We start from the raw sequence: 16,506 nt of genomic DNA, 5'->3' as shown, positions 1-16,506 counted from the left end.
CTAACCTATACTTTCACATATCCATCATGGTATTACAGTTCAGATCTCTCTCCTGCTCAGATCTGACTTTCTGTTCAATTGAACACTCCATTTCCTAACAAAATTACATAGGGGTAGATTCAATCCATAATGCTGGAAAAGTAAACTTTTAATTTGTTTCACATTACAAAATATAATCAATGTACTCTATTAAGTCTTGGTGGTTGTTGGAAAAAATTAGAAACAATTTTAGTTTCAATTTTACATCAGGTATTTAATGTTAAAAAATCAGATTATTATCAATATTTGATCTCAGTATATTTTTAATCATAGAAACATTTATTTAAAATATTTATACATCACATGGAACCAGTAAACATCGCAGGATAATGTGGATAAAAACAGTTTAAAATGGCATCCAATTAAGAGATTAATAGATAAAACAATCAGATAAAATTTAGGGGAATAACTCTAGATACAAATAAGTAGAGAGAGGAAAAATAAAAGCCTTCATAATAAATAATGAATTCTCCTAGTTCATAAAAGACTGTAAATTCAGTGCTGAGCAAGCTGCTGTGCTAATGAAGGGCCTTGTCCCTGGTCATGGTCAAAGTTATCCTCTGAAGTGGGACGTGCAGCAAGGCCTCTGCCGGTGCTCTGAGTCAGCAGCAGGCTTTTATGGGAGGAGTTGATATTTCAGGCATGCTTATCCTTGGTCATGTAGAGCTTTTTGATCTACAAGCCAGTGACTTTTCCCCTGATCTCTGTAAGTCACATCTCTAGAGGTAGGACTTCAGGTGGCAAAACAGCTGGATCTAAAAGTACTCTCAAGCTGTGCACCTGCTGTACAAGGAGGAATGCAACCTCATCCAGAATAGTCCACAGCAGTCCTTTATTATCAACCAACCCCAGTCTTACTTGGTTTCGACTTCAGTTTATTTATTTAAACACTTATATGCCACCTTTCCACCCAAATAGGATCCCAGGGTGGCAGACTTCAAGCATTAGAACATTTAAAACATTAAAACAATATTTTAAATGTATATATAAAATGGAGGGAAATAGATGAATCTCCCTGGGGAGGGAGCTTATTTACCCTCATCCAGTCTGTTACCACCCTCTGACATTGGTTCAAGATACCTCAATTTCTTTTTGGTCAAAAATAAAATAGAAATCTCAATTGCCTTTTGGTTTAAATCAGCCCATAGTATGTCATTCATTTTCAAATTAGTAACTGCTGTCGAACTGTTTTATAATAGATATAATCAGGGCTCATTTCGAGGGGGAACGCACAGGAACACAGTTCCGGCAGTTCCCCAAAGAGGTCACATGTCAGGTAGCCCCACTCATCTGACTCTCAGCCATTTTGGGCCCGTTTCAGCCTGGATTGGGGCCGAAATGGCCCGGATCGGGCCTCTGATGGGTGGTGGATCACTCTCCCGCTCATCAGTGGCCCTATCCTGTCCATTTTGGGCCCCTCCAGCTCTTTTTCTACAAAATGACCCCTGGATATAATTATCAGGAATGTAGTGCCCCCATTATTAGAACTTTCCTAGATTTCCCTTCATTATTTATTAACACAACATACATTCTGTATACCATTGCCTTGTCTGGTATAATAATAGATAGTATAAGGAACAAGGTAAGCTATTTAGGAAGAATATTTATTTATTTATTTATTTATTTATTTTAAACATGTCTGTGCCACTTTCCCACCCAAATAGGGTCCCCAAGGTGGTAAACGTTAAAACTTTGCAACATTAAATCATTTGAGACATTAAAACCACAACATTGAGTCAAAAAGATCACCACAATGTTAGCATGTGGCTTTTAAATTTGCTATTTATTTTTGTTGCTGCCTGTTATGAATATTTTTTTACAAATGGATTTTTGATGCCTTTTATGAAGGATTAAAACATTCATTACAGAAAGCAAAAAATAGTTTTGTCTTAGATCTTACCAACATTATTCTTTAAGAGAGATAATTTTTCACAATCAAATGGATCGCAGAAATATAAGGACATCCACTTATAAAAAGCATTACTTACATCAAATATTTCCAAGGTTATCTTAATAAAACCTCTTTCAGTGTGATCAAATGGTTTTTGAGAGTCAAAAAAGACTTCAAAAAAGACTTCTTTATCTATATTTGCTTTCATAGAAGCTAATTCATTTTCTAACAGTCTTCTTGACAGTAGTCCCATTGAGTTCTCTTTTATGTATTTTACTCTTATTTCAGTGATTAGCCGAAAACTGATACCATAGTTTATTGTTGTGTTCTGTAGTGGAATGACTTTAATATATATCAGAAATTAACACTGAAAACCTAAGCAGAGTTACTGGAATAACTCTGTTTAGGATTTCACTGTAAATTCTGAAATTGTTTTGATACAAGAATTATATTAGTTCCACTCCAAGTTGCCAGGATTTTATTTTCGACTGAAGTTTCAGTGTAAGCCTAAGTAAAGATGGGTGTCAACATTCTTTTATAATACTTATAGTATTCCCCCTGATGCTTTGTTTGCTTTAAAATTGTAAAAATGTAAATGATGGATGGCTTAATCTCCTTGAGAAAATCTTGTTTAACCTGTGTCTTCTAGACATATCAATGGAGGTCTTGTCTAAATTCTCTTGAGATTGTAATATTGCAAGGATTATGAGAACGTTGATGACGTAACAAATTGTTTTTATATCAGTCAGTTCCATCTATTCTTTGCCCCAGAAAGCTTTCATTGTCCTTTTGCTAATCTTATAAAACATCTACTCATAATCTTGTTATTTCTTCTGAAGTTTCATTGCCCTGAAAATGCCATCTTTCTTTCCCTCTTGCTGGCACTGTCCAATTTCCCTTAGCCATTACTGATTGATTTTCAACTTCCTCTCTTGAAATTTTTTTATGATAGTTTAATTTAACAAAGTCTCCCAAATGGAATTAAATTCTTTAGAAGTTATCCAGTTTCTAACATTCTCAATAATTTGGGATCAAAAATTTAAAACTTCATATTGAAGTAAAATTTTATAAATTTCTTAGTGCATTCATTTTTATTTTGATGTATTTTAAGCAATAGTTTTGAATAATAAAGACAGAAAATGTATCATTTCTCATTAAAAAGGCAGGGTTGGGAGGCAGGGTTTTTTTTTTTAAGTAAAGGCTTATTTGTATATTTCTGTAATACTTAGGGGCTAATTGACCCAAGATTCCTCTTGCAAGAAATTACTGTGTTTAGTCATCCAGGATGAAATGTCGATTGTTCATCCACTTGAAGATTTGAGGGGAAGCCCAGTAACATTAAATCTGAAATTAGAATGTAGCAAAGCAGTTTCTTAAAGCCAGCTAGAACAGTTCTAATGTGGCTGTTACGTCTGCCACAAAGGACATAACATTAGGATGGCAGCTTTTAAAAAACATTATTCAGCATTTGGATGTATTTCAGACAACATATATTATTGGTGGATGTGCCTTAAGGCAGAATTTTGAGATAGAAGAATGAAACATGAATTCCCGCCAAGCATCTCTTTTCTTTCTTCCTCCACTCCCTTTCTCCTGGTTGGGAGATGGGCTGTAATGATGATTTTAAGGGAGAAGTTTCCACCAGGTGCAACTTCTTTCCCCCTCCGCCTTTGCATTTCTCTTCAGACCGCCCACAAGCATCCCTTTCCCCTCACTTACCCCCCCTTCCCCATCGGCCCCCACCCTTTCTCCTGGTTGGGAAGCAGAAGCAGACAAAAGTGGTCGCTCTACAGCGGCAAATAGCTGATGCTGTAGTCTTGCCGAAGAGCAAGAAGTTCTCTAGGATTTGATAGCAATAAGCATACCAGTGTGGAAGGAAAGCAGTTTATTAAACAAAGCAAGTAAAATACAAGAGAGACATATATGCATAATCAAGACAGAGCATACATACAGAGAAATAACAGAGAAAACATCAACACAATAACATAGCATAACAGAGGAAGGATACATATACTACCTGATGATTTACACTGCCAACTTCAGTTGTCTGGGACCTCAGAAGACAACGGCAGACTCTTATGGCCAATTTGTGCCCAGTACGTTACTGGTCTGTCTGGGCTGAAGTCTAATTTAAGAGAGATTTCACTAAGACTTATATAGGTTAAACTTACGTATCTCCCCCCTATCCCCCGGAACATTAATCTTCCTCAAATGAGGGGTGATTAAAGAGAAGTCGATTGATTGACACAAAGGAAAGGTTCAAGAGCAAAACATGCTCTCAGTGTCCCAGGCCAGCACTGATAAAGGAGGTGCTGGCGTGAGTTCAAGAAATTATTACCTGCCTTACCTTCTTTCAAGTGTTGTCAGGGTCTTGGCATCCCATGCCATGCTTCACTCCTGCTGAAAGCCAGCGTGAAGGGCTTGGACTCAAACGCTGTTTGAACTCTAATACTGAACTCTAATGTTAGCTACTGTGGGTGCTTGCTCTCTCTCTCTGTCCCAGGAAAGCTTATTGGTCTGTCTGCTGGAGAAGAACCATTGTCATGGATAATTAACCTTGGAGCTCCTGAACTTTCTAAAACATCTTCCTTCCTAGTTGCTTTGCTTGTTGCTTTACACATGGGGGTTGGGAAGTGGGAACTTAGAATGCTGGCAGTTAAGGGGGTGGAGACTGGGCTGTAGTATAGGCTTGGGGCTTGGCATAAGTTTTCATTCTTGGAAAGTAGCTGTACCAGATTGCTGAACTCATGGATTATCAATAAAGCTTTAACTCATGCAGTTCTGGCCTCATGCAGTGAAGTCATTGAGATCTACCTTTTAGAACCTGATAGGTGTATTAATTTAGTATCCTTGTGGCCAGTTTACTTGACCTCTTTGGGAATCCTTGTACCCTTGTACTCAGAACGCGAGCAAGGCTAGAATAGAAGAACGTACATCAGCAGAGAACAGTATAGCTTAGCAAGGCATATATAAGCAAGAAATCATATTCAGACCCTAGCATGAGCAGTCATATTCAGGCCCTGGCATGAACAGGGCCAAATGACAGAACCTGTGATACACCAATTATCTCCTCGATATAAAATATTCTTGCACAGTTTTCACTATAGCTGCCCGCAGACACTCACTGCTGTGATTACACATGTAGCCTATAAGTGCATGGACTAGGGCTACAGGACATGTGCTCATTTCGGGGAAAATGGACACGGGCGGGTGGGAACAGACATGATTATATTTACTCGCATAGACATGGGTAATTCGTCTGTTGTGGTTTGGCCCTGATTTGTGTAGTGCCGGCTGCCAGGCTGAGTCCAGTTGCATGATGAGGAACAGACAAGGACTTATGTAGGGCATCTCATTTCCGCCATATCTGCTTCCCCGCGCTATTTCCCCTTTCCCTCCTGCTGGCAACCCCTCATAGCTTCACCTTTCCCTGCTTCCTTTTGTCCTTTCTGTTTACCCACCCAGCAACCTTCTTTCTCTCCTCCCCATCTTTAGCTACAATGATCATTTATTTCATTTATACCCGATCTTTCTCCATAACGTGGACCCAAAGAGCTTACATAATTTCAGATGCTTTTTTATAGGGGTGTGCACCAAACAAAAATCTGGGCAATCTGAATCTGGTATTCAGAAATCACAAGACAAGATCAGAGAAATCCAGGTTTACTTGGCCATTATTCCCTGTGGGAATAATGTCATCTAAAACCTGCCCCAAGTTTCAGGAAGATTGGACCCTAGGGTGCCCCCAGCCACTTCATTGTTTCGTATGGGGGGAAAGTAAAAAGAAGCTGACTCCCACTGCAGTAACAGACAAGGACAAGGCTGCCGTGGCCGAGGCACACTCCCAAATGCAAACTCCATACACAGAAAGCCCAACAGAACTAAACTGAATTGGTCAGGTTATAGTATAGATTCTTCCCTAGCCAATAATTAAGCCAGGAATCTTGTATGCAACCTGATTCTTCGCATGTTAACTCAAAAGTAAATCCCCCTGTGCCTATAGGTGCTGCTGGACTCTTGCTCTCTTCTACTGCTACAAACAAACTAACACGGCTACCCATCTTGATCTACCACTGTGATCAGTAAGGTTTACTATCAAGTAAATGTGCATAGGGTTCCAGCCTTAATTTTGTAGATAATTTTTAATCAAAACTTTAAGTTCTAACAATTGTTCTGAACGATTCAGTGCTGTACTCCCACAGATATAGTGGGAGTTCCCCACTATATAGTTCCCAGATAAACATAAGTGATATGCAGATGCTGTTAATGAAATATGGAGCTCAAGTATGGTTCCTGTTGCTACCATCTTTAATACTCATTTTGTGTCTTCATTTAGGATTGGGGGAGCTGTTCCAGTTGTGTTCTCATATTTTTCTGAGGTCCTTGCTCGAGAGAAACGCGGAGAACACTTGAGCTGGCTTTGCATGTTTTGGATGATTGGAGGCATCTATGCATCTGCCATGGCCTGGGCAATAATTCCTCATTATGGTAAGAAGGATGTATTTTTGTTGCTTATGACTTCAGTTGTCACTGTACACATGTGTTAATCCACAATTCAGGTAGTTGTTGTGGGTTTTCCGGGCTGTATTGCCGTGGTCTTGGCATTGTAGTTCCTGACGTTTCGCCAGCAGCTGTGGCTGGCATCTTCAGAGGTGTAGCACCAAAAGACAGAGATCTCTCAGTGTCACAGATCTCAGTGTCACTGTGACACTGAGAGATCTCTGTCTTTTGGTGCTACACCTCTGAAGATGCCAGCCACAGCTGCTGGCGAAACGTCAGGAACTACAATGCCAAGACCACGGCAATACAGCCCGGAAAACCCACAACAACCATTGTTCTCCGGCCGTGAAAGCCTTCGACAATACACAATTCAGGTACTTTGCAAATCATATCCGTTACTTTTGAATTGTGTTAAATGGCAGTATTAGAACTGGTCGTTTAATAAGCAGAATGCATGTGTAGGCTATTCAGTGGGTTTCAGTGATATGATAACGAGTTGTGCTTTTTGTTACCTCCCTCTAGGGCAGCCAAATTTGGAATACAGTGTACAAGTCTGGTCACCACATATCAAAAAGGATATTGTAAAACTGGACAAGTTGCAAGAAAAGGGCATTTATAGTGATTATCAGTTCGGAGTATCTACCCTATGAGAGAAAGGTTAAGAAGGTTGGGTCTAGAAAGCCTGGGGCTCTTCTGGTCAGAAAAAAAGATTACTGGGTTGGGTTAAGGGGGGGCATGATAGAGGTTTATAAAATGATGCATTGGGGAAAGGCAGCCGCAGATAATTTTTTTATTTATTATTTTTTCTGTAGTACTAAATTTGGAGGCATCCAATGAAGTTAATGAGCAGTGAATTAAGGAGTGGGGAGATGACTAGCTTTTGCATGCCATTTTTATTAAAATAGAAAAAAGCTTACAGTCCATCACTTAGATGGGAACAGGATAACTTGTGAATAAATACACTGATCTTCCATATCCCTGACCTGTAACTGGCATTATGTGTGTAGGCCCTGTTTCTTTGCTCAAGATTGTGCCAAGATGGCATTTTTCAAGTGAAAAGCAGTAGGCAGGAGGAGGGGTGCTTGATTCTTCTCCCACTCACCACTTTTAGTTTGCAACAGCCCCTATTTTAAGCTGGAATTCAACACCCAGGTTTCCATTGCAAATGTTAGTGTCAGGCTTCGGAGCGGGGTGCTGGAGCCTGGGGGAGGCGTACCCTCCAGATTGGCCCCTTCCTTTGCTGGGGTCCTAGAATGGGCCTTAGACTGGGGCGAGGAGAGGGGTTTACAGCACCCTCAGTCCTTCTCAGTTGTGCAGGCTTTTCTCTTGCTCTCTGTCTCTGCCACTGCAGCCTTTCTCCACTTACTCCTCATCGGCCTTCCTATCGGCTGGCTTTTATAGGGGCCATCCTGTTGGATTCTCTGCCTCACTCCCAAGCTCTGACCCATAGGCATCCCGCTTCCCCAGGGCTGAACTTCCTAACCATGGTCCTTGGTGCCCTTCCCCTCCCAGCTCATGCTCTCCCTCTGCTCAATCGGGCTGTGGTCACATGGTGGGGCTGGCCAGCCCATTCCAGGCTCGTTGCGGTCGGGCCTGCATACTGGGCATTTTCTGGCTTTTCCACCCTGGCACTGCTAGGATGGCAGTGGGGTGGGGCTCCTCGAGTGGGACCCGTGCTGCCTGGATGTCCCTGTGGGCACGGTGACTGGTGTGGCACATTACCATAGCTCGCCCCTGCTGGCAGAGCTGTGCTGGGGGGAAGGGGCTATGGCCATTGCTGGGGTAGCTCTCCACCCCTCACAGCCGTGGCCCAGCCCATCAAGCATGCTTGTGGTTGGCGCAATCCAGCTGGCACGATCCTGCTGTGCTGCAAGGGTGTCATGGCTAGGCCTGATGCTCCATCGAGCCCTGTGAGCCTTCCGGGGGGTTGGGAGATGCCCGTGAGGTCGTCATGTTGCGCTGTTTCCTTCTCAGGCTCCACCAGCTAGGGATAAGTCCAGGGGGAGCAGGTTCTGCATCTCTGGACATTTAGGAAAGTGGCCAGTGAGTTTCAGAAGAAAATGGGAGAATGAACTGAAAACAGGAGAACTTTCTGGCTGCATCTTCTCTGAAAAATAGCTCATGCCACACGTACTTTGCCACAGAGAAGGAACATCCTGGAGATACAAGTTGGCCAGAATCATAGTTCTGATTTCAGGCTCTGGATCACATGTGCAGCAGGTTGCTTGCTACCACGGTATGATGACCTAGTACCTTTTATGCACCAAAGAATTGCGGCACATGGAAAATCGTGGCCAAATGTATGGCACATGCATGCCAGTTTTGTTCCTATGTAACTTTGTGAATTCATAGCATACAAGTTTGTCAATTAGAGCTTGGTGTATTTGATGTTTCTCTGTTGTGCAGGGGTAGTGGCTGTAAGAAAGATCATGTATGGGAATATCTTAAGAAAAAGTACTATATAAATTCTGAGCATTATTGTTTGAGAAAAGAGAAGTGTATGGGCTAGGTAGACTCTTAATCTGTTCCAGTAGGTTTCTTCTTACAGTGTGATGTATGGGTGTCTTATTTCACAATGGCACAGAAATTATTTCAAATTGGCACAGAAATAATAATGATGGAGAAAATAAGCTTTATATACTTGTTGATTGTATTGATAATTTTAACATTTCTTATTTGTAAAACAATATAAAAGGAATTTTACAAAATTATTTTTATTTATTAAAAGTGCAAAAATGGTGAATAACTTTTAAACTTAAGCCAAGCCATATGTGTGCAAGATTGATAAATTGCTTTCAAAGATAGTTTTGGTTTATTTTAATGTGAACAATATGTTTACCAAAATTGTTTTTTTGTAACTTTACATATCAGTGAACCAACTTTACATGTCTTTATGTCAGTTCATTGAACTAATTTTCTTCTGTTTGTGGAAGTATTTGAGTAATGTGAACAGTGCTAAGCCAATAACACGATCCTAAGCAGAGTTACAGTCTTCTAAACCCATTCAAGTCAATGGTAGTAGTGTCATTGTAGTAGTGGAAAGTGCTGTCAATTCATAGCTGACTTGTGGCAACCTCTGCTGGGATTTTCATGGCAAGAGACTAACAGAGGTGATTTTGCCATTGCCTGCCTCTAATTAGTGACCCTGATCTTTCTTGGAGGTCTCCCATCCAATTACTAATGAAGGCAAACCCTTCATAGCTTTTAAGACCTGACAAGGTCAGGCTTGCCTGGGCTATTCAGGTCAGGGCCAATGAGTGTAGAATGGTGTAATTCTGTTTTGAGATTGCACTGGAAGCCTGAGCCTCATCAATGTTAGTAACACATTTAGGAGCCAGTTCTTGATTATGATGTAGTGATTTTTCAGCTATCATGGAGCAGCTTCGTTGAGTGAATTGTATATCATCCTGGAGTTTTCTTACCCTAAAATACAATACCCATTCATTGGAAGGTAAATGAAGATGTGAAAAGTTTATTAAGTATCCCTTCAGCTGATCTGGTTATTCTTACCAAAAGCTGTTAATGCAGTAAATATTGTGCTGAGACTGCAAAACAGCAACACAGAAATCTGTTAAGTGGTAAACCATACATATGAAAAATAATGTTGCAAAAAACAATCTTTTAAGGTTGTACAGAATCTCATGCCACAGTCTTTTCATGTTGCATAATACTGGACTGTGGGAGCAATCTTACTTTGAAGTAAGTATCAGTTTATTCAGTGGTGCTCACTCGCAGAAAAGTATTCTTTTGATTTTTCTGTGTGCTGCCCAAACTACCCTGCTAATTATTATTCTGATCCACTCTTCTGCTCAGTAAAGATCATCCCAGGAATCAGCACAGCCCCCATGTGTCTTTGGGGCATCAGGTGTACTAAATTGGTGTTGTTTTTCCCTTGAGAAATACTCCATCTGGAAGTGCCCTTCGGGAGAAATTTGTTAAAGTCTTCACTATTTTCAACTTTAGTTCAGACAGTTAATTTTTTAAAAGTGCTGGTTCTAGATGCTGCTAAATTCCCGTAAAAATGTATCAGACAATTGCACAAATCCTTGTATTTCACACACTAGGCAAGAATTAAATGCATATTGAGATAGGAATTTTTAAAATGTTTGTGAATTATGAAAATATTCAGTCCTTATATCTCCTTGAGCAAAATATTAATAATCTCATTACACATTCCTCATCCTTAGTACTTATCTTGACCTTGTGAATAGAGATGGGCACGAACCAGAAAAAAAACGAACCATGTGGTTCATGGTTTGTCACATTTTACGAACCATGAACTTTCATGAACCTGCCCTGGTTCACATACCGGTTTGTTTTGGTTCGTGAAAACATCACTTCTGGGCCAGCAAATCACCACTTCTGGATCAGCAGAAGGTCACTTCCGGGTCAGAATAAGTTCTGCAGAAAGCCCAACCCTTGTTACCTAGGAAACTGATTGATTGGCACCAGGCTATCTGCAATGACGAACCAAAAACTGAACCAAATGAACCATCCCAAAGTTCATGGCAGTTCGTCAGAAATGGGTTCTGATGAACCGTTGGTTCGCAAACCACAAATTGGCCTGGTTTGTGACGAATTTTGGTTTGTGCCCATCTCTACTTGTAAAACTTTAAGACTGATCTGCATGTCCAAAAAAGTATGTAGCATAGTGTCCCTGTGACAGTACTAGTTCAGAGTGCAAGTAGTGTATCATAGGACTGAATGTCTCAAAGCCAGAAATTCCATGTCTGCAGAAACATATCAGCAAGAAGAGTTCTAATTTGTTATTTTCGCTGATGTGCTAATTTCAAGATTCCCAAACTGCAGCTGGCCTTGGTAGCCAGTCATTATCTGTGAAGGGACTGGGACATGAACCAAAGCAGGATATGTTTAGAAGCAGTGAGAAAGGTTTTGGTGCTTCTGAATACCACTTTTGTGTGTGGGCTATAGAGATCCTTAGATCAGGAAGTGTGCAGAGTAGTTTCTTGTCTCCAGAAGTATTCTCAACCTGGTTCTCCATTACAGCACCAAGGATACATACCTAATAAAACCAGCTGCTCTTTCAGGCAATCAGCATAATTTATTATAAGTATCCTGTGCAAGGAGCAATACCCATACCCCAAAGATGTGAATGCTTGGGAAAAAAGTCTTCCTAAGACAAGGTTTTTCACACTCAAAGTAGATAAGAAAAGATAAATTAAAAAGTATAAGGAAAATCCTTGTGAGAAAAATCTTGTCCTGTCTTACAAAGCATTTCACTCTTACCAAAGGTATGGCATGAAAAAGTTTGTGGAGTTTCTCAATTTTCCAATGGAAAAATTGGGATATTTTAGGGAGCACTGAATAAAACCGTCTTATACCGAAGACATATACAATACTTTCAAGAATTTTTTTTGGTTTAAATGTAAATAATTTTGGCAACATATAATAAGCTATAACATATTTAATGATAATACATTATTTAAAAATCCAGTGTTCTCAGTGTTACACAGTTTAGCTTAAAATTCAAACATATTGTTCAAATAGTACATTTCCTTTTGATTATTACAGATTTTTCTCTCCCTTCAACTTCTATTTTTCCTACCTCTCAGATGCCAAAAAATTAAACATACATGTGCGGTGGTGACACAGGGGACAGCAGTTTACAACTCTTTCTCAAGTACTGGGTATACTTTCAGTTTTTATTTCATACCCCATGGTACAACCCATTCCTTATTGTATTGTTTATTGAATGTCCCAGCTGTTGATCATATTGACTTAACACAGTGTAATCCACTTTGAGTCTCAGTGAGAAAGGTGGATTATAAATAAAGGGGAGGGGGAGGAATAGCCATGCTGATGGAACTTGCTTTACCCTCACAGCATCTACTGAATTAACTAACAAACCATCAAAAGATTCAAGTCTATTTCAGCATCACAATAGATGGCAAATTTATAGTTCAGATCAGCTGGCAAGCATATCCTTTAAACAGTCAGAAAGAGAATAAAGTGTGGCTAATAGCCAATTGATTGGTGGAAGTGGAGAGTACCCTCAAGTCAGAGTTAACTTATGGTGACCCCTAGTGGGGTTTTCATGGAAAGAGAGGTGGTTTGCCATTTCCTGCCTCTGCAGCCCGGGTGTTCATTGGAGGCCGAATCTGCTTAGCTTCTGAGAGCTAAGCTACAAGAGACGAATTACATGAGGAGGAGCACGTGAAGGGAGTCGCAATGTTAGCCAGGAAGCTGAGTTTTAAAATAGATAGAAAGGCTTTGGGAGATCACTGCTCAGGAGGTTTGTTTATTTCCTCTTCCCCTCTTAGGGGAAGTGAAACTGACAGAACCTTTGGGAGGCAAAGAGGAAATTAACAAACCCTCTGAGAAGGTGATCTTTGCTGGCTCTGTACAGAGGGGAAATTAACAAAGTTTCTGATCTCTTTTAAAACTCTTATACACAATAATGTCCTCTTATACACAATTATGTGTTGTATGGTAGATTTGATCTCCAGATCCATCCCCCTCACAGAACAACTACAGAAACTACAGGAGAATCATTGGTTTAATTCATCTGCTTTGCATTAAATCCAAACCATAGATTTCTGCTGGTGCAGATACAACCTATTATGGCACAGAAAATTGCACCTTAAAAATGTCACTGACCATGAAGCTAATTCAGGGTTGATTTTGACTGTATGCACGTCCAGGTCATTTACTAGTGAAGATTAGTGATCACATTGTATGTTCAAACAATACAGAATTCTATGGCTAAATGAATTCCTCTTTAGAAACATTAGAATATAGAATTCACCTTCAGCATTGAAAACATAACATTTAACAATAATGGTTTGAGAATTACCTCCCTATTTGATTTTATACTATTTTACCCTATCATCTAAGTATACTATTTCCTGAAGAGCTACAGCAGGCGATAAAATTGTGAGTTCATTTTGAGAGACTCCTGAAGGGATCCCCCCACCCCCCACACACCTTTTCTGTCCTTCTGCTGCAGTCTCTAGAGGGAGATTAGAATCTCTCTGATGTGGTACAGTCAGCCAATCACAAGACAGGAATATACTTACACGCTCCGTAATAAAAGAAGATATTATTTCATACCCTGCTGTCACTACAATGTCTGTGCCCAAGAGATACAAGCAAAAACAACTGCATACCTTTGAGAGGTATGCCAGAATTATTTACAGTTGCTGATATAACAAAACAGATTGGATAACTTTAAAGCGAGAGAATGGGATAACTGAAGAATGTTATATATATCCTCACTTGTTATTTTTCCCAGTAAATCCCTTCTCCCAGTTTATTTCAGCATGCTAAGTAGACGTCTGAAATCACTGAATGTGTGTTTGATCATGCTGAAAACAGCTGTAGTTTTTAATATGTGGAGCATTTGATGAAGCACATATACAATCCGGAGTGGCAAATTCTGAAACATCTTACCAATGTGTCCCTGAAAAAGAACCTCATGGAGTTCTATAGATTAGACAATTTAAAACAAAAAAAATTCCAAAGGGGAAAAATATCTATTTCTGGGAAGATATATATCAAAGACAATAGCAGAACTAATTTGTAAGCTCCTAGAGGAGACTAAAGGGGTGACCAATATTAAGTCAATTTCCAGCATTCTGTCACTCTGTAGAGTTACCAAGAAATAAATCTGAGAAGGATCTATGTTGATCAGGATTAACAAGCAGAGAGCCAGTATGGTATACTGGTTAGAGTGTCTGATTAGGATTTGTGAGACCTAGGTTCAAATCCCCACTGCCGTGTCATGGAAGCTTGCTTTGAGTGAGCTTAGACTAGTCATGCACTGTCAGCCTAACGTACCTTACAAGGCTGCTATGATGATAAAATGGCAGAGGGGAAAACTATGCAAGCTGCGTTGGGTCCCCAATGGGAAGAAAGGCAGGGTATGAATTAAGTAATTGAATAAGGTTAGCTACCACTTCAGTGCTGCTGATGCGTTTGTCCCTTAACCTTCTCCTTTATAAGTAAATAGCTGTTGGCCATTCCAGTGGGGGAAACTAATGTACTGCCCTGGAGGTAACATCTCAGTGGGGGCAGATTCCTAGTGGTAGATGACATGGCCTCCATCAAAGGGGCACTATGGGAGGAAGACTGTTCTTCCCCTTTCCTTCTTAAAAGGAAAAGCTCCACGGTTGTGTAGGGAGAGGTAAGGTGCAGAATTTCTGGCGTTTCTCTTACAAAACACCATAATGTTCTCAATATGGCTAGCAGCACGAAGGAAAATAACTGCTGGTTGTAAGCTGAAATGCATTCTTGACCTCAGGACTTGGAATCTGTGTCCAGGTTGAGGCAACGGGGGTGGCAAAATTTTGATAAGCAAGCCTGCCTAGTATCCAATCCTAGTTTGGATTCAAATTGCTTGTTTATTTATGTTTGAATTTATGTTTTTATTTATGCAGTGTAAAAGAAATAGAACGGACAAAAGATTGTACTGTTGAATAATGAAACAACTACTGGTCTGTTTTTGGAACTCTAGAAGAGCACAGGGATTCCAAAGCTGTGGCTTTCATCTGTCCTCTTTTTGCTGACAGCAGTGTATCCATTAACTTTGCCCCTTGCAGGCTAAATACTTACGAATTTGAATCTGAGATAATTGAAGTGGGTATGAGACAATTATGACAACTTGAATTGTCAGCTCCCTGTCTTGAATTGCTTTTCTCTTATGCTTAATGTATAAATAAAATAGTGGGAAAAAGCAAGAATTACAGAAACCAACAGAATTTAGAACAGATGTTTATGTAAATTAGGATAAACAAATCCTTTCTAAAGAAATTAGAATAAACAAATCCTTTCTTTCTGAACAGTTTTCTCTTCCCAGATGTTTTTTTTTTAAATTTCTATGACCATTTATATATTCCTTTATACTGTGGTTAGTAGTTCAAGTAGTGTTTAGCACATAGGTTTAATGAATGCTGAAAACACCTCATTAGTGAGTTCAGTAATTACCTTTTCCTGAAGTTCTATAGGTTGAATTCAAAGTAAAAAGGGGATTTGTTTACTGAGGGGATATGTTCTGTCTAGACCTGAAAGAAAGCATTAAAAATTCCTTTGTTTTCATTCTGAGTAACTTCCTATGTTGGAGAAGAGATCTTAGCACCATGTGGTCCAGGTAGGGCGCTTCACTATCCCTTAGCTCTGCTTCCTTTTCCACTGCCACCAGTCAAAGCTTTTTTTAAAACTCACCTTCAGTATCCCTTGCATGCATATTTGCCGTCAATTCACATCATGGCAACCCCAGCAAGTGGCATTCAAGGCAAGTGAGAAGCAGATGTAGTTTACAGTACTCCTTACTTAACCTTGTTTTGAAGCCATAGGTTTAGGAGGAGAGGCTATGTATACCAAACCATTACAAAACTGGATGATACCATTTAGGGCCTGGTTCATATTGGAGGTTATCTATTGGTGTTGAGAAGGTTACACTGTTTCTCTACTATGCTATATTGGTTTTGTCTCCTGGTTGAATGTATGATGGGCTGCCAAAATTGGACATATCTTGTAAGAGTGTCTTTACAGTCTGGTCCCATTCTGCAATTTTACCACCGCACACAGTATTGTATTATCCTGCTACTAAGCAGCTTGGGGCATATCTCTTCCTTCACTTGTCTTTAAACATCTAGTAACTACTATGCTATACCACCTGGACATGGCAAAGTTGGATTGGTGCAATACAGGAGATGGGGCTGCTACACTGGTTCTTCAGACACAGTGTGAAATTCAAAAAGAGTCCAGTAGCACCTTTAAGACTAACCAACTTTATTGTAGCATAAGCTTTCGAGAATCAGTTCTCTTCGTCAGATGCATCTGACGAAGAGAACTGTGATTCTCGAAAGCTTATGCTACAATAAAGTTGGTTAGTCTTAAAGGTGCTACTGGACTCTTTTTGATTTTGCTACTACAGACTAACACGGCTAACTCCTCTGCAGTGTGAAATTCAGTTGCCCAGCATCATTTGGATGTAGGTGCACTGCAATATAAAAGTAATTGTGACAGTTTCATGGGACGAGACTCCACCTCAGGATTCTCCGTCACTTTCCTACCTACCTACTGTGCTGGGACCCAGTGGGAAATGATTGCCCAGA

At 40.0% G+C, this 16,506-nt stretch overlaps 1 protein-coding gene across 2 annotated transcripts in view; it reads left to right on the top strand.

Moving 5' to 3' along the window:
- The window catches only part of SV2C (synaptic vesicle glycoprotein 2C), a 93,280-nt gene that overhangs the window by 21,378 nt on the left and 55,396 nt on the right, over window positions 1-16,506 (top strand). For both annotated transcript variants that reach the window (XM_054987007.1, XM_054987008.1), the window contains exon 3: window positions 6,267-6,418. In XM_054987007.1, coding sequence (XP_054842982.1) covers window positions 6,267-6,418 — 152 coding nt within the window. The remainder of the gene's footprint in view (window positions 1-6,266; window positions 6,419-16,506) is intronic.

The sequence above is a fragment of the Eublepharis macularius genome, chromosome 8 (assembly GCF_028583425.1).
Source record: "Eublepharis macularius isolate TG4126 chromosome 8, MPM_Emac_v1.0, whole genome shotgun sequence".
Lineage (NCBI taxonomy): Eukaryota > Metazoa > Chordata > Lepidosauria > Squamata > Eublepharidae > Eublepharis > Eublepharis macularius.
The sequence above is the reverse complement of the archived record's forward strand: the minus strand, read 5'-3'. Positions and strand labels throughout refer to the sequence as shown.